The sequence below is a fragment of the Drosophila ficusphila genome, unplaced genomic scaffold (genome assembly GCF_018152265.1).
Source record: "Drosophila ficusphila isolate 14025-0441.05 unplaced genomic scaffold, ASM1815226v1 contig_794, whole genome shotgun sequence".
Classification (NCBI taxonomy): Eukaryota; Metazoa; Arthropoda; class Insecta; order Diptera; family Drosophilidae; genus Drosophila; species Drosophila ficusphila.
This window is the reverse complement of record NW_025064740.1, coordinates 47376-68548: the sequence shown is the minus strand read 5'-3', so window position 1 is coordinate 68548 and position 21173 is coordinate 47376. Positions and strand designations below refer to the sequence as shown.

General features: G+C 40.9%; 1 protein-coding gene across 1 annotated transcript; it reads right to left on the bottom strand.

Moving 5' to 3' along the window:
- Positions 1-1152: 1152 nt before the first annotated feature.
- Positions 1153-20680, bottom strand: LOC108097850 (solute carrier organic anion transporter family member 5A1). The gene is given in 10 exon segments (XM_017200383.2): positions 1153-2265; positions 2327-2456; positions 2525-2676; positions 2743-3145; positions 3578-4390; positions 4393-4425; positions 4923-5986; positions 7518-7742; positions 18040-18216; positions 20456-20680. Coding segments are annotated over 8 exon segments (3621 nt in total). The 5' UTR covers positions 7679-7742; positions 18040-18216; positions 20456-20680; the 3' UTR covers positions 1153-1400.
- Between the last annotated feature and the right edge of the window lie 493 nt (positions 20681-21173).

Genomic DNA, 21173 nt, shown 5'->3' with positions numbered 1-21173 from the left:
AGTATTTGTTTATTTTGTTTTTTCAGGAGTCTCATTGTTTCCATTTCATACATGTTCTTATTTAGTTTGTTTGCAATATTTTCTCTAAGTAAAAATATGTATTCCTTAAACGTATTTCTCGCATAAACATATATAGATATATATGATTTTTGCACCTAAGACCCACCTTATCTCTTGTGGTCTGTATTAAAATCGCTCTTCAATAATGTATAAGTTATGTTGTACAAACACATATCCCGATACGAACTCTTAGCTACGCGTAGGTACTTATTAACGTAGAATTGTATACATATATATTTATTTATAAGGATGTATCTATTTAGTGCTCGGGGAGCTTTCGGCCTCCTTCCTACTATATATATATATGTGGCTGGCTGGTGTAAACATAGAATTAGTTGGTACTAATTAACCTAGATTGCATCGCTTAATTCTACTGGGGCCTTGCACTCGGGCAGTGCGCAGGAAATCAACCGGATGAAGCGGTCGAATTCCCATTTCAGTTGAGATACTGTATTTATCCGCGTGTATATTTAATTGATATTTTGTAAGGCATTATCGCATTTAAAGTACATCATTCGGTTTTAAAATCTAGGCTAAACTTGCTCTTCTCGCTACGGTTAAAACAGGGAATTTAGGATTTCTCGTAAAACTATTCCAGATCTAATCTTCATTCGAACCCATCTATTGAATGCACAATGTGTGAAAGATTCTCTAAATAATGTATTGCATAAGAATTACATTCACCGTGTTTCCACTTCCAATCTATCCAACGTTTTCGTTAATTTTTTTTTTTGTTTGTTTTCTATACTCACACATTGTTTCACAGCACAATTTCCATTGACAATTGTTTACATGTTCGGATTATTAAAACATTGTAATTTGCTATTCGTATCTCTTCACTTCCACCAACTGGTTCTCAGTCAAATCGTCTTACGTCGAAACCGAGATTGCACAAAGTCGATTTAAGGCGAAACACATCGAGCTGTTCGAACGCCAAATCGACTCCCTTCACGGATCTACACTCCACTAAAAGTACAATACAAAATATTCCTATCACAACGATCTACGCCTACCCTAAAATATGCTAGTTGCCTACTAGGATTCCTATACTCTAGCGCCTGGTTACATAAATAATATCTGCAAGTATTCGCATTCGCATTCGTATCGGATTCGGATTCGAATTTGCATATATATCAAAAGATTTCTATTTGCAGATGCCTTCTACGAGGAAAGTAGATTTGAACACTCGGTCGTAAGTACAATGAGCAGCTGGGAGGTTGAGTCACTTCGTCGGGAAACGGGCATGGAACACACACACTCAGGACACAAGAGGCTGCTTCTTCTACTTCTGCCTCGAACCGATAATCCTTACTTAAAGCTTAAAGCCATTCCACATTCCTCTAAGCCGTGGAGCGCTCCTCCTCATCGTCATCGTTGTCGTTGATGAGCTCGTTCCGATCGTCGTCGATCTGAATCTTGTGGTGTGACGTGTTTCGCGAGTGCTGAGGATGCGGCTGCGGATGTCCCGCCAACGAGCTGGTGGGAATCGCCTCCGGCAGAATTTGGTAGTTGAGGTCCTTGGAGTTGGTGCGTCGATGCCGAAGCACACTCAAGCCCGCGGTGCTGGCATCGGATGATGATGCCAGCCCAGAACCGCTGTTCACTGGAGTGCCACTGGAAATTTTGGTGTTCAAGTCCTTCGAGTTGTTGCGCGAATGACCACGGGATCCCGCGCCGCCGGCTTCCGTTTCGTTTGAATTCTTCAGCTTGCCCATGTCCGTCACCACGTTCTTCAGCACGTTCACATTCTTCTTGGGGTTGTGATGCGGATGCGGATGCCGCAGGAAGTCCGCATCGAAGCGTATGTTGTTGGGCATGTAGATCTGGTCGTAGCTGTGGTTGCGCGAGTGCTTCTTGACGAAGTGGCCACAGCCGGTGGTCAGCTCATCGTCGTCATCCTCTTCGGCGCAATCCTGTGGCCGCAGCTGATTCTGGATATATCGAATGGGTTGGCTGTTGTCGTGCAGATCGGTCGAGTGATTACGCGTGTGCGCCTGGAACTTCTTGAGATTCTTGTATTTGCTGCTCGCACCACTCGCATCCTGACCAGCCGCATCCGCCGGTCCGCTGGACGAGTTGTGATCCCTGGCAAAGCTCTTGATCATCTTCACGTCGCACGAGGCGCTCCGGAAGTGCTTCTTCGACTTGGTCTGCGGCTGGTTGCAAGTATTCGCTGGAGTTACCACATGACCACATTTGTCGTAGCTGCAGATAAATAAATTTAATGAGCAACTATGTTATAAATTTAATAGTAAGCAAGACTCACCAGTAATCCATCTGCATGGTTCGTGAATCGTTCCGTGAATGACGCAGTATCTCTGTGGGAATGATCAGCTCTCCTGTGCCGCCAACAAATGCATTTGGCTGTTCGCCACCAGAAAGCTTCTCTTCAAACACTGCAAAATATAATAAAATATAATAAATATATTTCATAAAATAGTGGTATTATTTTTGTAAAACTTACATTTGTCTAGGCTGATAATGGAACCAATTATTGGATCGCTTGCATTCAAGGGCTTTATTTTCTCCAACTGCTTACGCCTTCGCACCAACCACCAATCAACCATAAAGATAAACAAAGCAACTAGCTTAACAGAGGCACAGAGACCAACATATCTGGAAAAACAAATAATAAAGGATCAGTAATACGTTCTACAGTGAATAAGAGTAATTTATCCTTACTTGTATCTAAACTTTTCAATATCGTAGATAAGACAGCGACCCCCCTTCTCGCCACAGGAAGATTTCCACAGCAGGCAAGTGGAGTCGATGAGGTTCCCGAACAGAATGGGAGCGGGTATGTAACCAAAAAGTCGAAAGATCACAAACTGCATGCCGAGGGCAAAGGAACGCTCCTCCTCGGAAACCGAACGCAATACGATCATCAGCAGCGGCATCTGGGTGGAGGCCACCACGAAGGTCATGAAGAAGAGCAAGATGAGGAAGGGGTAGATGGTGCGGCAGGGCGTGGCACAGGGACCGGCGGTGGCCACCGGCACCACCGTCACCTCGGCGAAGTTCTCGTTGGCACTGAGCGCCTGAGCTTGGCTTCCACCAGCGCCACTATAAATGTTGGCGTGAACACCTATAAATAAATAAATAATAAATATATATAAATGAATAATAAATAAATATAAATAAATAACAAGATTAACAAGTACATAAAACTAAGTCGGTTTTTGTGGAATACTATCGTTATTTGCTGCACCCTTAGAACTGATAAAATAATGAGTTCAGTTATATTATACGAGTATAAACAGAACATTAACAAGCAAATAATAACACGTACTACAATTAGTTACATAAATTATATAGTTTGTTAGTGTGCGTAATAAATCGGATAAGCATTATATTTAATAACAAATAAGTACTGCTTATGTTACAAAAAAATAAACCATAAAACGCACCTATTGATTATTATGATTCCCACATTTAAATATATTTCTAGCATACTTTATCGATTCCAATTAAGTTACTGATATAATATAAGTTACTGACTGAAAGTCTTACTACTCACATGCACAATTGGTGTAGTTGGAGCCGGACAGGAAGCCCGTGCAGCCGGCGTGGCAGGGACTGAAGTAGGTGAGTCCGTTGTTGCCGCACACCGGCTCCACCTCGCCGGTGAGGCACTCGCAGCCGAAGTTGCACTTGGCGGTGAGGTTCACCTGGAAGGGCTGCTCCAGCGTGGAGCCCGGCTTGTTGCTGGTGTAGTAGGGAATCGTGGTGCCCGCCATCTTCAGGTTGTCGCAGCCGAGGAAGAACAGCATCGCATAGCAGGCGAGGCAAATCACATTGGTGATCAGGACGAATTGGACGGCGCCCTTGGGCTTCAGTTGGAATCGCTTCAGGATGCAGCCGCCGAGGAAGATGCCAATGCAGGCACCAGGCACAGCGATCGATCCTGTGAAGATGTTGGCCTGACTCTTGCCCAGGCTGAACTGCGTCTCCAGGTATTTGGGCAGGAAGACCACAAATCCCGAGACGATCATCAGTTCCATGCAGGCTCCCAAGCAGGTCACAATGTACACGGGATTCTTGACCAGCCGCAGCATCGATTGCGGAATGTCCTTGATGTCCTTGCCGTAACCGGTGTCCACCTTCGGCGGCGGCTGCGATTGGTCCTCCTTGCTGGTCACGGCCACAATCTCCAGCTTCTTCACCTTGCCCATCTCATCGGTGGCCGCTGTGGCAGCGGAATTATTCGGCAGGACGGGCTGCACCACGCTGCTCTTGCGTATCTTCTTCTTCTCGCGGGCCAGGACCTTGGGGAAGGAGAAAAAGGGCACGGCCACCACCAGCAGAATGACGCCGCACAGCAGGAAGCCCCCCACCACATCCCCACCCAACGTCTGTCGCCGGGAGCTGCAATTTGAAATCAATAAGTTTAATAAAGTTCGACTGCAGCGAAAGTCTCATTAAAAATTGCTCGGAAATTTCGACATTTGTTTTGATAAACTGAAATGTTTCCTGTTCCTTAAAGTGCAGGAAATTACATTTTAGGAAATCAATTGTTTGTTTCAATTGATAATTATTTAATAGAATTATTTTTCAAAATATTGGCACTTATTTTTATTTTTATAATAATGATCAGTCGTAATAAAAAAGATTCTGGCAAAATAATAAGTGCCTTTAATTTAAGTACTATAAAAATTAAAAACAAGTTATTATAATTTAAAATAGTTATAAGTGGTCTGGGTTGTTCAGCTTAATAAAATTGTTAGCCACATAGGTAATCCCCCTTTGAACTTAAAAGGGTTATTTCCCTTATAAATAAATTTCCATTGTAAATTAGCATAGGAAACGCTCCAAATTCAATTTCAGTGCAATTTATAGTGATCTTAACTGGGGATTTTACTCACTGATCGAAATGGTGGTGGAGGACAGCGAGTCCATGTGGAAGGAGAGCAGGTAGGCGCCGAGCAGGAATCCGACGACGGGTCCGAAGGCGCCCATGCTGTACATGCAGCCGATGTACATCGACGAACTCTCCGTGCGCACGTGGTCGTCCACGTAGGTGGTTCCCAGGGTGAAGAGCGGACTGCCTCCGCAGCCCAGGAGCAGTTGAGCGAGGACGAAGAGCAGCACGGGTCCCGTGGTAGAAGCCTTTCCCTCGAGGCAATTATCCTCGCGGAGGGTGTGCGGTGCCAGCGGTTGGTTGGACAGTCCGCTGGACAGACGACCCAGATCCATGTCCTGATTCCGCACCAAGGCACTGCGGCAGATGTTGTCACTCGTCTTGTTCATGATCGCAATGCCGGGATTCGGTTCTCCAGTGAAATGCGGCACCATGAACACCAGCGACCCAATGCCCATGATCACCGCACCGATGCCAATCCAGACGGGAATGTGCCTCCTGCTCCCCAAGTAGCTCACAAAGATCACGGTGATCACGTTGCCGATCTCGTAGCTCGAAGCTATCAGACCGGAGTAGCTGGAGGGGATCTCGAAGCGCTTCTCGATCGTGGTGATCACCGAGTTGATGTAACCCGAACTGAGGGCCTGTTGCATCATCACCAGGAGCGACAGCAGGAGCACAAAGATCTTGATGCGGGCGAAGCGCTGGATGCCATAAGGCCGGCAATTGAGGATGCCACAATCGCCGGTGCGGAACTGCTCCTCGTCGAAGTCCTCCTCCGGATCCGGAGCTGGCGGACATTTGCCCGCCGACGACGCCTGTCGACTGTGGCACTTGATCGTCACGCTGTCCACGTTGGCCATCGATGCACCACTAGCGCCACCACCTGCTCCTCCACCAGCTCCTCCTCCTGCTCCTCCTCCTCCTCCTCCGCCTCCTCCGGAAGTCAACTGATCCCCGGCCAAGTGCGACCTGTGTTCCTGATCGAGGGCCGCATCTATGCTGCTGTCGTCGCCGCTATTCGTTTCCGAGTAGAGGCCAGTCATCTGGTACATCGATTCCTGCCGCCTGCAAGTGAGATTGTTTCCGTGGTCAGATCAACAAGAGGAGCGAGACAATTGGCTCTGATTCTTTGCATTTTTTAATGGGATTTTGCCATACCCTGAAAGCCAAAACTAATTCAAAACGTTCAATTTTTGACCTAATTTCCAAACATTATGTGACAAGCGAACTACTAGAAAATCTTAAATCGGTACACTTCTTTGCGAAATCTTTCAAGAACTACTAAAGCAAAAATGTATAATTTACGCATCATCCTACCTATCATTAACGTAATTCAACCAATGTTTCTATTCACCGTGTTGGGTTTCTAAAACTTTTGCATTTGTGTATTTGTGTTCTTAAAAAACAACAAGTTAATGCACACTTTTTTGTACGTCAAGTTTTAAAGGAAATAAATGAGTCTCTATGCTAAATAAATGAGTCTATATGCTAAGAAGTTAAGCAATTCAAAAGTAGTTATAAATGTGTTTAAAATTTTCAATTTACATTAGATTTAGCCTAGCAGATAATAAATTCTTCACTTTATATTTAAATAATATAAATATGTGTTGCTGCATATTTAAAACTAAATTTTCTGATGCTTCTTTATTAATAAGGGTTTTTCGAAGTGAAGGGGTTTTCATTTTGCGGTTACGTCTTTTCAATGTTACATAAAAAATGTAAACAGTTTGCTTTGGCCAGGGTATTTGAAAGTGTCAACCTTGCTCCTTCATTCGCTGCCTTTTTTGTCAGCCTGTCTAGAGGCGGCCTAGAACTTGGCGATGGACGACGGTCCAAGGACGCTAGGACGCCCGAGGGCGAGGCCGCTTGGCCTATTCAATGTCAAGCTCTTTGGGCTTTGGGCCAACCGAAAGAATTACCCCATCCTGCAGGCCAAATTCAAAGGCTTCTTCCCCACCTCGCAACTCACTTGACTTTGGCAGCTGCAACCACACAACTTCTTGGGCCCTTTTTTTGGATTGGTTTTGGTATTTTGTCGTAGGACTTGAGGACTTCCCGTTCCGGAGTTCCTTCGACGTTCCTTCGACTGGCAGTGCACGCGGATGACTGCGGCGTTAGCTGGCGAATCGAGCTGGCGAATCGCGAGGCGGCGAGCCTTTGAAGCTCACGTGCTCACCCTGGACTTGTTTGTCACGCTTCCCTTTCCTTTCCTCTTTCCTTTTTTCCGGCTCTCGGTTTTCCGGGCCTTTGAATATTTCAAACTTGACCGACTCATCGTAATCGACTGCTATCGATTCGGCGGCGGCGGTGAAGGCGCTGCAGTCTTATGAATTATTAAGCCGCCATCGAACTCACCCACGTGCCGCTAAACGTGCCCCGAAGTTCGGTGTTTCCCCCCCCAACTAGAAGCTAATTATTATTGATATGGGGTGGCAAACTGTATCGGCAAATAATATTCTGTTTGTTTGGCCAAGGCAAGTGTCAATTTAGGTAAATAGTATTTTTCCTTTTTCTTTTAGGAAATAATATAAAACAGGGAAGCAAAGAAAGTGGAAAACTGGCAATTGGCAACTGGCGACTGCAGCGATTTCCTCACCTGTGACCTTTGCGATTTGCCGTGCCGGCATCGTTGGCATTGTTGATATTGCTGCCCCCGACTGCTGCTCCCACATCTGCCACGCCCCCAGGGGGAGGCGGTGGGTCGGACTCCTGCTCAAAGGATGGATTCGTATACTGTTCGATGTGCTTGGCCGACATAATGTAGCATTTAACCAACTGGCGTTCACTCGGTTAGGTCAATCGATCAGCTTTGAGGCATATCCTAGAAAAAACGAGAAGGGAAATGGCTTAGTTTTGGAGTTGACTTTCAGGGTTCAGAGGTTGCACCACGGAACTGTCATTAGGGATTTTCACACACACATAAACACACACCCACACACACTTATATAATCCCCCATGGGGAGCACAAGTCGACAGTTGATGACGTCGACAATTACTTCCTGAAAGGCTCGCCCCATTGCCACACTAATTGAGCCCAAACAGCAGAGTCGCTGCAACATGCCACCGAGATGGAGCGAGAAAATAAAGGGGAGAAGATAATTACGAGGGGCGGTAAGATGGCCACCCACCCTACCCCCACTTTTCCCCACAACATTCATCCACTGGCCCAGACTTCCGTTGAATGAGAAGGATGCTCGCTGACGCCGTCTTCTATAAAAAGCTTCTTCCACACTCAGACACTCGTGCATGTGAGGATGGCGGAGGACGGCGGAGGATGCCCTTATTCGGGATGCAATCGTGACACAATCCGGACTTTTAAAGCCCCAGGAAATGTGGGTAAGGCCAAAGGATCAGGTTCTACTTTTTCTCAGAAAACTCCATTTCAACATTAAAGTTTATATAATATCTTTACGGGATAGAGTTTATAAACCATGCAGAAACATCATTATACAATTTATATGGGTTTGCATGGTATTTAATATTTAACATTTACTACCAAAGAAAATCACTTTAACAATACATTGCTTTTCAAAGTCTAAGACTAAAAATCGATCTACACTCTTAATTTTAAAAGTGGATAAAAATCATTTGACAACTTAAGATCTAAAATCCATATTCTTGCTAGTCTTAAAAAAAAAAGGTATAGAAATTTTAGAAAAATTTATAAAATTTATAGAAACAAAAATCTCTCATAACCTTTTATTTATCATGAAAACATGAAACTTAAACCGGAAGTGAAAGGACTGTTATTCTTTTTCGTTTCACGATGTATACCATCCCTTAACAGTTTTATATTTTTTTACCCGATTTATTACCCATTCCCCGCATTCTTAGATAAGCGCGTGACAAGACCACACAACCTTCCCTCTCGAGGAAAGGGCTAATGAAACTGCTATTCCCTCGTCAAGATACAAAAAAGATTCCAATGGCATCGCCATCGTCATCGTCATTGGCATCGCAACAACCATCAGGGTGAGAGCTAACAGTTGCTCACTTCGCCCACCGATTTTCCTTTCATTAATATGCGACGCTGCCAAAGACCAGCAGCTATATCAACAATATATTACAACAATGGAGGCGACGCCACTTGAACACGCCTTCTCCTCCACGCACGCATCAAAAAAAAAAAAAAAAAAAAATCCGAGGGGGCAAAGAAAAAGCCCCATTTTATTGATTGCCTTGAGGGGGAGGCTCAAAAGAAATATGAATATCAGCAGAAAGCAAATGCTGCCACCGCTTTTCCATATCCTTCAATGTAAGCCTGCCCCCCACAATCTTCAAGCTGGGAACCCGGGCAAATGGCAACTAATTGAGGATTTACTTGGGGGCTTACCCTTATGCTTGGATGGATGACCGCTTAAGTGTGATTCAGGGGCTTCCATTTATTCCAATACTTCTATATTCTATGTGGAGGTGTTGCACTCCCAGCTGCACTTTACCACTTTACCCACTGACCAGTTAATCAATTATCCCCATTTTCCCCTATCGAATTTCCCGCGTGGTGACCCACAAAGGCTGCCTCTTATTGCCTCCATGTTCCACATTTTCAAATTTTGCTTCTTTTCAGCTTTATGTTTTTGTATTTTTTTTTTCCAGGGGGTTTCGGTGTCACAGATGCTGCAGCTGTCCCTGGATAAAAGCATGATGAAAGAGCAAACTTTTTGCTTCTGCCTGCCTTACTTTATTTCGCTTTTCTGGCCAATTGCCAAACACAAATTTTACCCTGTTCTAGTTGAGGTAGTCGTCGAATGTACGAGTAGCAGGAAATGTTTGCTCTGGAGATCGGCGAACTGAATAAGCTTTAATGATGCCTTTGCCGTTGCTGAATTACATCTCTAATTGGAGCACAATCGGAAATGTTTTCATTAATCAGATGTATCAGGGGAATTAAACACATCGAGGAAAATATTTCCTCTTTGTACAATTATTTATTGCCGAGTTTTCATAACTCTCGCATGTGTGTTGCACAATGTCGGCTAATTAAAGGGCAACATGGCAAGGCAAATGAACTCCCTGGGTGATATAGTGTGTTACATAAGCCGTGTTTGTCCCGAAAAATTGGCATTGTTTATGAAATATTTTCAGAGAGGATGTCCAGCGTTCGAAATGTGAAAGCGGTCAGAGAAAAAAACCATCAAATTGAGTTGAGTTCGCATTTTTCGAATATTAAAGTTAATGCAGGACAGTGACAGGTGGATTGTTGCATAACAATCTCCATCTGACCGATGGAAAGGGATAAAAGGAGAGTTGGATTATGGGAAAAAGCTTTTAGGGCCGCCTCTTTCCCATTTTAAAAGAAGAGTTGCCAAAACGAAGTTCGAAGCAAATTGAATTTCCATTCAAAAGGCAAACGAGTTCATTTTTATTCAGCGAGCGTTGATGATTTTAAATTACTGATTTTTTTATAGTGCACCTTGTGGCCTGATCTTGATCAATTCGGCATTAGTTCCGTGCCTATTCCCTTTGTGGGTTATTCCGCCGACTTCAGAACGCCAATGATGATGCGAATCACGCACGGGTTCGAAAATTCCCCTCTATCTCGCTTACTAATCCCTCCAGACTTCTCTATATCTTTGTGTCTGGGCTTGGGACATTGAACCCCTGAAGATTGCGGCGGGGTTGGCTGATGTAATTAAATATGACAATAAGTAAGTGCAAAGACATTCAGCAAGTGCGAGAAAGAAGAAGAGGAAGATCGAGCAAGTGCAAACTGGAAATAAGATTTATTTCGTGCGATTCTTGGCCAAAATGGTAAAGGTTAGTCGGACCGTGTTTTTTAGCCAGAAAGCCTGTCATAGCCAAATAAAGAAACTTGCTCAAGCCGGTGAGATTTTCGACTTTGGATGATTCATTTTCATTGTCGCTCTCTTTCGTTCGCTGCTTAATTGTTCATTCATTCACTTGCTGGGCGTCGAGTTCATTTTTAGAATCTTAATGGCTCATTTTGAAGAACAATCAAAAGTAAATGGAAAGTGATTACAATTGCTTGGCCGTATATGGTTCCCAAACTGCATGTATCTGTATGCAATATGCACAAACCACTCGCAAATACAGATACAGATATAGATACATTGGCGATCTTATGCGATTCGCAAACAGGAAGTGAAGTTTACAAAACAAGTTTTTTCAGCGCGGTTTCTTCTCTTGTTTTGTTTTGTTTTTATGTTTTTCTGCTGCTTTTTTTTTGCGTTGCCCATTTCTGTGTTAGTAGATAAAAGATACAAAGATACCTTCACGTGGAGTGCGAAGTCGCCTTTGTATATAAGACACACAAATACTCCAGTCGTTAGTAACTAATTACGGAAAAATTATTTCTTTCGCTGATAAGAGAGCACGAAGATGTTGTTCAGAGTTGTTACACATTCTCTGATAAGAGTCTCTACCATATGGAAGATTTGCCCACAGAAATGGAATAGAGACACGAGGAAAACCAGAGACAAATGGGAATTTTCGCTTTTATAAGTTCAGGGCAACAGTTGAAGTAGTTATGAAGAAACATTATAAAAACAGTGCGATAAGACTGCAGACATCTATCTCGAACAAACAATTAGGTTTTCCATGTCCGCCAGCACGAAATGGCACAGCGATCTTCAAAGTCGTTAGTTTATTTACGCAGCTGTGTGTGGAACTACTTAATTTGGATTACTTCCAAGGTTAAGTACTTTTAGCTCTACTTAATAGTGAAAATAAAACCACAAATAGAATGTTTCTTACAAGGCCATAAAGCTAAAAACAATTAAAACTCTCCTATTACTTTAACAACAACTTCTCAGTCAATTTTAAGTTTTAAAATTCATTTTCAATGCTCACATAACCTAATTAAGAATCAACTGTGAAGAAAATGACAATTTCTAATACGTAATTGCGGCTCTTGGAGATAAGGAGTCCCCACTCGCTATATATATAATTCTGAAATTGTAGATGCGAGATAATTCATTTTCATGCCCCTCCGACCTACAATTATACACTTTACGTAACATATTATTGTTTTCTAAGCATATTTTTGTGAGATTAAAATGCCGTATTTGGCAAACTTCTTTGGGATTTCATTAGAAAATAATTATGGTTTGTTTTCCACAATTTGAATGTTTAGCGATCGTATATTATATTAGCGATCGTATCTTCAAATATCTTTACAAGAAATTAAAAAACCAATACACCCAAAATGCTAAGAAATTTCAGTTAAAAAATAAATTAAAACGATTTTTAAAGTTAAAAAACAAAAGATAAGTTTCGAACTCTCAGAGTTGCATTTACTCTAATCATGGTTTAATCTTAATTTCGTTTTTATTTTTATTCTTGTCACTTCCTCCAGGAGCTGCAGTAGGAGCTGCAGTAGGAGCTGCAGTTGGAGCTGCAGTGGGAGCTTCAGTAGGAGCTTCAGTAGGAGCTTCAGTGGGAGCTTCAGTGGGAGCTGCAGTAGGAGCTGCACCAGGTTTAGGAGGTTTCACTGCAGCACCTCCTGCTGGAGGTTTTCCAGGTTTTCCTGGTGGAAACAAGTCTCCAATACCCCCATTTGGGATACACCTTTGCGCTTTTTCATGCCACGAATAGCCAGGCGAACATGCTGTGTTAGTCCTCCATTGGGGCACTAAGGGCTGTGGGTCAATGAAGTATCTTGGTGGTCCGATACTCATGGTAGCGATCGTCTTGAATTTCGACTGAGTTGGATAACCAACTCGCATTGCTTTATAAGCCAAATCAACTGGAATAATCTCCATTAAAAGCAAATCCGAGAATAATTGAGAAAAATTAACTTAAAAATTAAATGTAACAAATCGATTTTTTTATATTTATAAATTATATAAGCCGTGTATTTAGTTTTACTAAGTAAATCAAAATTCACACTGCAAATAAATTTAGAAAGTCTCTTTCTCAAAACGAAAGCTTAAAAAATTTTTTTTTTGGAATCTATGACCTAAAGATTAAAATATACTAGCATTCCTTATTTTATAAACAAAAGTAAAATTTTTTTAAAGCTTTCTTTGTTACTTGTTCATTTCTTCATTAGAAGGAAGCTTCTATCAAAATTTTTCTTGTTCCCTGGTTTCTCGAACGCCATATCAGCATTCAATGGGTTCTTTTGGGCCACTCGACTGCCTCTCTCAAGTTTCCTAAGCCCCACCAGCTTAGCTGCATTTTCCCCCTTTTTTTTTGCCAGCTCGCTGGTGCAACTCGAATGCGTTTCGTATAATTATTTGGCTTTTGGAATTCGACAAACTCGTTTTAAGCTTTTTGTTTTAAATTACTTAGCAGTGGGTCTCGGGACTCGGATCGGTTTGCGGATGGGTGTTTGGCTTGCTTTGGCCCAAATGAAAGGGGCTTCCGCGAAGTATTCGAACCACCCACCCAGATGACTCGCCAAGCACAACAAAAAAACACCCAAAAGCATCGGTGTGAGTTAGATGGAGTGGATCGGATTACAGGCCCGGTGCAAAAGATTCACCAAACACCAACGGAGTGGCAAATAATCCTCTTACTCAGCTCAGTTCGGTTCAGTTCAGTTGAGTTTTGCCCCGGAGAGTGAGTTTGCCATGTGGATGGTGGAAAATGGGGGATTGGGGGGCACTGAATCTGTAACTAAGGCCTGCAACTGCGTCACATTTGCGATCGTGGCTGCAGCTCTTAATTGCACAAGTCGCCCAAAAGTCACATGTCACCAAGTTGTTGGCGAGATGTGCCAAGAGCTGGCGGGACGCTGTGCATTAATTCATTGCCCAAGATCTCATCAGGTGGCCCCCATCATCAACAACCGAATCATCGCCCCACCAAAAGTTCGCTGATCTTGCCGCTTTGTCTCCACATGGAGAGTGCTGACCTCGATTATTGGCCAGAGTACAGTTTGGCCTCTCTCACGGCAATTGATCGATTCACGATCCAGTCAAGACCCAGCCAGACTCGGGCTCCAACAAAGACCGATTCTTTGTTATAATTGCGTTCCGGCCACTTATTGCATTGAAAAAAAAAATGTCACCAAAAGTGATCACAATTTTACATTGTTTTACCAGACATTTTTTTAAATTATTACTTTTCCTTACAAGGCTATAAAATATCAATGATTGATAAACCTTATTAAAAATGGTTGTAAAATAAAAACAAACATTTTTAGCTTTTTTAAAAAATGACATTGCAATTTATTTAATAAAAAAAAATATGACGTAACAAATAAGATTTATATGCACCCGTGTGAATCAGTAGAAGTTTCCGTAATATCCGTGCGAAGCTTGGATAAAAAATTATACAAGTAATGTAATTTATTTTTCCTGTTTAAAATGTTAAATCTACTAAACCAATGCTTTTTTTTTGCCTACTTCTTGTCTTGGACATTTCAGCACTGGATGACAGCATTTCAAGTGGGTGTGTTTCTGCAAACCGGTATCTCAGTCTTTGTGTACACAAAGATCTGCGTTGGTCATTGGTACTCGTTCGACCGGCTGCGAAGGCCGAGTTACGAGCAAACACAACCAGACTGACACAGATTGATCCTAAGAATTATCTAAGCCAGATAAAAGTATTATTAAATCGCGTTGGTCGACATTACAGTAACCATAATGACTTAGCCTTGGAGCTATAAACTTTATTTACGTGAGTTATTTGTCACCTGAGTTATGACCAATCAGGGAATTAAAGAATCGCCTTGAAACTCAAAGAGCAGCTGAGTAAACAAAAACTTTTGAATTAAACCCCTTGTGTGGCACTGCAGTTTGACGTCACAGGCTCGTGGATAATAATTCAAATTCGCAACAAAACACAATACAGTATATAGAAGCCAGAATAGGAGGTTCACTTGTTTATCCAGCAAAACTTTCTGCAGCTGATAAAACAAAAGACACTTGCCTGAGAAACGGGAAACTGCGATGAAGATACGGGCTTTTGGAAAAGGGAAATGAATATATGGCTCTGGGAAGCCAGAAGCAAACAAAAACAGTTATTAAGCCAACATTTGGCTGAAATGATTTCACGTACCAGTTCCCAAAGCTTTGCCATATTACTTTATAGTCGGCATATCTGGTTGTGTTTGCATCTCGGGGGCATTTGACGCATGTTTGGGAATTATAAAGATGCGAAATAATTAAAGTAGAAACAATGGAAGCCGCAACAGGAGCCATGCGTCAATTTATAAGAGATAAACAACCTGCAAGGCCTGAATAAAATATGCCCATCTATTTAAGAGCCATAAAAACCAGCTATATCCTCACAGTGATTTATGTTTTATTTAAATTGACAGAAGCCACCAAATGAAAACTACAAATTTGTATTTGTAATTGTAGCTGCTAGAAGTTCTGAAACACTGATAAATTTAAACACTTTGTATACAACGAAATTGGTATAAATAAAACACCATGTAAATTGTATTGATTTGTTTTATTATCTAATTGGCAACTGAAAACCAAAATTTGAAATTGAAATTTGAATGAAACGCGGTGGGAGGAGCGACTTGGCAACGCGATGTGTGTGCTCGAAGATTAAAAATAAGTTTTTACCACAAAAAAGCAAATAGTACAAACAATCATGGCCACGTCGTCTGCTCGATGTTTACTCGAGAATCAGAGGCAAACAGAAAACAGTCAACGAGCTGATAATGAAGACAAATCAACAGAGCATACACCACCCCCCTTGGGATCGGACCAGTTTACAGATTGGATAGATCGGATTATGCTCTGCCTCTGCCTCTTCATTTTCCAGTTTCATCACTTGCCCCAAAAGAGCTTTACCCTCGGTTTGTTTGTTTTTCCGCTGTTTGTTTAACTTCTTCTCGGAGGGACTTAATCTAGGGGGCGGTATTAGCTAGAGGCTAACATCCGACACGAGAAATCTAAGAAATGAGAATTCTTTAGAAGAGGCCAACAAAGAAATAGAAATAGCATGACTTTGATCTCTGAATATGCATCGCTTATAAGCCGTTCATTAAATTCGGCTAAGACGCTATTAAGAAATCGGTTTTCGAATTTATAAATAAGAAAAAAGAAAGTGAACAGAGTTCAGCCCAAAAATTATAATTCAACTCGCATAGAGAGAAGCACCAAATATGCTTAAATAAAATCAAAACTTTAAAACTCATTGTTTAGAAATGAAAATCAGGAAAAGTGGAGAAGTCGTTTATTTGGGCTAAACTTTATTTTGCGTGTGGCAGGCAGGGCACAAAAAAAACACAGATTGGAACTGACCCAAAAACGCCGACATGCGACACAGTCGAAGCAATCAAAAAATTACAACAGGAAAAGTTGAAAAGTACACACAAAAAATTAAATAAATAGGTGAGCGAGTGAATAAGTGAACGAATGAGTGAATGAATGAGTGAATGAATGAATGGGTGGCCCTAAATCTATGTTCAACGCAATTTGTGTTCAGTCGAGGAATCAAAAAAAAAAACTAAGCTTAAGTAAACAAAAACAACTTTTGTTGTCGTCTTTTTTTCCCTTACTGGCTTTTGGTGAATTTACTAAAATGGTTATCATTGTTGTTATTGTGCTCAACGCCACACAACCGAAATTTGTATAATATCTGATCGTGGTTGTTGTTGTTGGCTTTGTTTTAAAATCGCGCTTTCTCCGCCTGAGAATGAGAAACGAAAACAAAAGTCAATGACGAATTTGAGAAATTTCCTGAGGTTTTTTGTCTAGAAACCCAAAAACTGGATTCAGTTGGCGTGTCGCTGCTTCCAAATGGAGCAGTTCCCAAAAAAAAACAATAACAATAACAAAAATATTTAAGTAGGTACTTTAACACATCTGGACACATTTGTTCCCGAAAACGAACTAGCTGAAATGTAAACATTTTGCCAACTAGAGTACTTAGTGTGTTCGTTTTTTATGACTTTTTAATTGCTACTTTGGGATGGAAATTTTAAGTGTTTCCAGTAAACGATGATGGGCAAATTGGGGGTGTAAGGGGTTTAATTTCCTCTCTGCAAAAGTGTGCCTAAGTAAACATTCCATCTCCACTGATTCTGCTACTTTCGGTCTTAAACTTCTTCTAAAAGTTTCATGCTGACGTTGTGGTAAAAGTTAATTGCTATTTTCGTTCCCCTTTGATTGAAGAACTACTCAATCCCTTCATCTGCGTTTCTTCACTCAAAATTAATCAATTTTCAAGTGGCTTAATGATGTAACACAGCTCGAAGCGACTCCCGGATTATGAAAACATTTCCGCCTATGACTTTTAAATGAAATTAAATTCACTGCTCACTTAAATCCGTAATTAGACAATATGTGAAAACTCATTCACCGCTTGCACAAAAGGCAAAGCAAAAGCACAGTCAAAGGCGAAAACATTTTACTGCCGAAGATAAAAAAAATATGGACACAAAACCAACTGCACGTCGAATTGAACGGAGGCTATAAATGTGTAAAGCTATATAGACGTAGATTGGGAAAGAAATTGAAAAGTTTTAACGACTTTGGAAAACAATTCAAAACACGGCAGCAGCTCCTAAAACTTCTATCTAAACTATAGATTTCATTCAAGTGGCAAATTCTGCAGTAGAATTAAGTTTAATTATGCTTCAAAATTGGAAAGTCTGCGTTTAATACAAACTACCAACTATTGTTATGTTTCATATGATCTTGTTATAATTCATTTTACTATCAGTAAACAAAAAAATGACAACATAGAAGCAATAGACTTCCAAATCGTGTCGCAAATCAAATAAAACTTTAGCTCCTGATTTTTGGCTACGGTTGAATGACCTCGTGGACAAAGTTTGACTAGTTGGAAGTCCTTAAGTCGTACCAATCGCTGGCGTAGCAATCGATTTTCCCACATTTCCCGCCAGTCGAAAAAGTTATCCCTTTGGCCGCGCTTCATGTTCCATTAAATTGAACTGCAGTTTCAGCCGTTGAAGCTTTGTTTCTGCGACTTTGATTGATATTGTGTGACATACTCGGCGATTCGATTTCAATTTTCGTCATCGTCGGCAGTTACGTTTCAGGGGCTTTCGGTGGAAAAGAAGTCACGTAATATCCCATCTGGCCCATTGCAATGTTAACAACATGATTTTTTAGGCCATATGTGTGGGAAGTTCACAGAGCAGCTGGCAAAATGGCAAAACCCGTTGACAAGTTTTCAAAACAATACAAGTCGCAAATTCATAACAAATGATTTTGAGGCGGACTCACCTTCAAGTTGTTTTCCTTGTTTTTCCTCCTTGCTTTATATTTTCACTGCGACTCTTTATTCGATTCCACTGTTCATTGGGATACTTTCGCACATTCATTTGCTGATTTATTTGTAAACACACAAATCAAAGAGATTCCTCTAATTATTTCGCATTAAAATTGCTCATTTTTGTTTTGCTGAAAATAATTTGATAGATTCTTTTACTTATTGAACAATAACAATTGTGGATTTGTTTTTATTTCTCTCCCGGGAGAGAGATAGAGAGAGTTTCATTGAGCAAGTCGAGCGGGACGAATGGAGAGTGGGTTTTGGTTAACCGGTTTTGGGTTTTCTTAATCGAGAGAAACACCGTTAGAAAGAGAGCGCAGCGCGATCGCCCGATTATGTTGTTTGTGCTTTAACCTGCCTCTTTTTGTTACGTGCAAAGATTTGGCAAGAAAACCCAGCGGGGGCTAATTGGGGCTACCAGCAGCAAAGGGAGCGAAAGAGAAGAGGCAAGCGAAGAAGAGAGCGCCAGCCAAGCGCAAAAAATGGAACAAGCCACACGAAGATTGGAATTACACATCAAGGTGTAAATATAGGAAAATTGGTGAACAACCTTCTACAGGTGTTTGAAAAAAATAACCGAACCAGACAAGATACTATTCAATAAATCGAACTTTCATAAATCAATGTCTTTATAATGAAAGAACTAGAAAACTGAAAGATGTCCTAAAAGTTCAATCGGTTTTTTTTTTAAACTGGATATTAGTAGTATTAGAGCATATTCTATTGTTGCTTTCAAATCTTTTCTCAAAGTTGACGAAGTTTGTGAGACAGCATTTTTAAAAACGCATAGATGAGCAACATTTTTAATCCGCTGCCCCTCTCGCCCCCCTGGCGACGCCCTTGGCTCATAAATGACTTACTTGAGACAGTCTTCAGTTTTTCTTTAATTATAGATAGAACCAAACTTCATGCGGTTAAAAGTGATTATTGAGAAACTGATTATTAACCATAGCTGTTGATAACCAAAAATAACACTACACATGTGTAATGCAAGGCAATTCTTTATTTTAAGTTTTTTTTTTTAATAATCAAAACCGCCTAAAGATAGCATCATAGGTATGTTTGTTATATCTTTTTAAGCACAAATTTGTCGCAATCTTTTTCCAAAAGTTGTACTTAACCCGGCGGACTGCGATTGATAAAACCAGTTTTTTTATATTTCGGGTATAAACAGATCACTTCGAACTAGTTTGAATTATTCTCGAAAAGTCGAAATACGGAATCGTACAGAGTTCCATTGATCAGTTTTTGGCAACCAATAGAAAAATGATTTTGCCATTAGCACAGTTCTGCGAATCATTCGCCTTTTGTTAAAAATCACACAACCTTAAGCTATAGTAAAAATGTGTAAATGCGCAAGTACTATATGTACCTACACATGTCAATTGTACTTAGCGTGCGTTTTTATTTTGTTTTTTTCTTTGCTTATGAGTTGCTTTGGTCTGGCAATGAACGATTATGCAAAAATAAATCAATTGAAAAGCAACAACGAAGAAAACGCAAGAAAACGCCACAAAGGAAAACTCAGTGGGGGAGCGAGAGGGAAGAGAGTGCGGGGGACGGGGGAAAAGGGAATCTGTAACAAGTGCCTTTAAAGGGAAAACAGGGTGTCCTAAAATCAAGGCAACGTTCTATCACCTTGGTAATTATCACACTCATCTATTTTGACATTGAAACGCTTTTCACAAGTTGAACAAAATGTTGTAGAATAATTAAAAACAAATGCAACTAGAACAAAATTAAACAAATTAGATCGAAAATATGTTGTATTGTATCAAAAGTAAATGGCTTTGTTCACTGAACAAACAAATATCTATGAAATTCATCTGACTTTTATCAAAATTGTTAAAAGTTTTCCACTTTTGTTTATTGTTATTATATTCATTAAGCATCAAAAACTGTATAATTTAATGGTCTACGTGATCCCAAACTTAATTTTTTATCACTGAAAAGCTCCTGTGCACATTTGAATAATTTATTTGTTGCATTATGAAAGAACAACAAATAGTTTGCCACACAGAGAGAGAAAAAGAGAGCAACCCCCACTCACACACCTTTACCTGGTGGGTATGTAGAGCGAGACGAGTCTGGACCCCAGGAGGGCGAAAAGGGACCGGGAGGAGGAAGGAGAGACAAAGAGACAGAAGGACGGACGGAAGACAACATAAGAAGACGAGACAGAACAGATGTCCACACACACACTGGCACAGGTGGGGAGCCAAACACTAACACACCTACACATTTGGACGCAGTGCAAATAAGAGATTTTAGAGCACATTGTGTTCCAAGCAGACTTATCACTCCCTGCACTCCTTGCTATTCAAGGACCCTTTGCACTCTTATCACTTCTTTGTTTGGGTTACTGACCCGTAATTGCACGTTATTTATGTTTGATTGCACCCACACACACGCACCGCTGCCGAAACGATGCTTTTCGCGAAAGTAGCGCAAAATCAATCCAACACTTCTTCGTTTGCCACACAAAAACAAAAAGGTGGCTTAATTACCCGACGCGAATCCGTTCAGTTGAAGTCGAATCTCAACCATCCGTTTTACCATCCGTCGAATTTGGATTTCAAAAGACGAATGGTGATAAAGCGAATGGAAAGAAGACGGAGAGAATAGCAACTAACGATTTTGCGCCTCTCTTTGCTCTCTTTCTAGGGATGGCAGAAATTACGTTATATCGGGTAACACTGATGCTTAAATTTGATAATGTATGATTTGCAAAACTATAGAATCGAAAAATATGTTTAGAACTGTTTGAATAAAAACAATACGAATTTAATAATAAAAATTCAAAACAATGTAATATATTTACGTTTGACTCACATCTTTAACAAAGATTTTTCAAGCAACTTAGACCTAAACCATGGTGAGTGAGTTGGGTATTTTGCGACTGACTCCACTTTACCCTTTACTGGTTATAGATTGTTTTCACTTGCACATTTTACATTGGGGTAAAATTAAATATATTTTTTACAAAGCTTGATTTTCGTTAATATTAATAATTTAAATCAAGTACAACCCAAATAAAATTTATTTTTCGTTTTGATATTGATATTCATAGAGTATCCATTTCCAT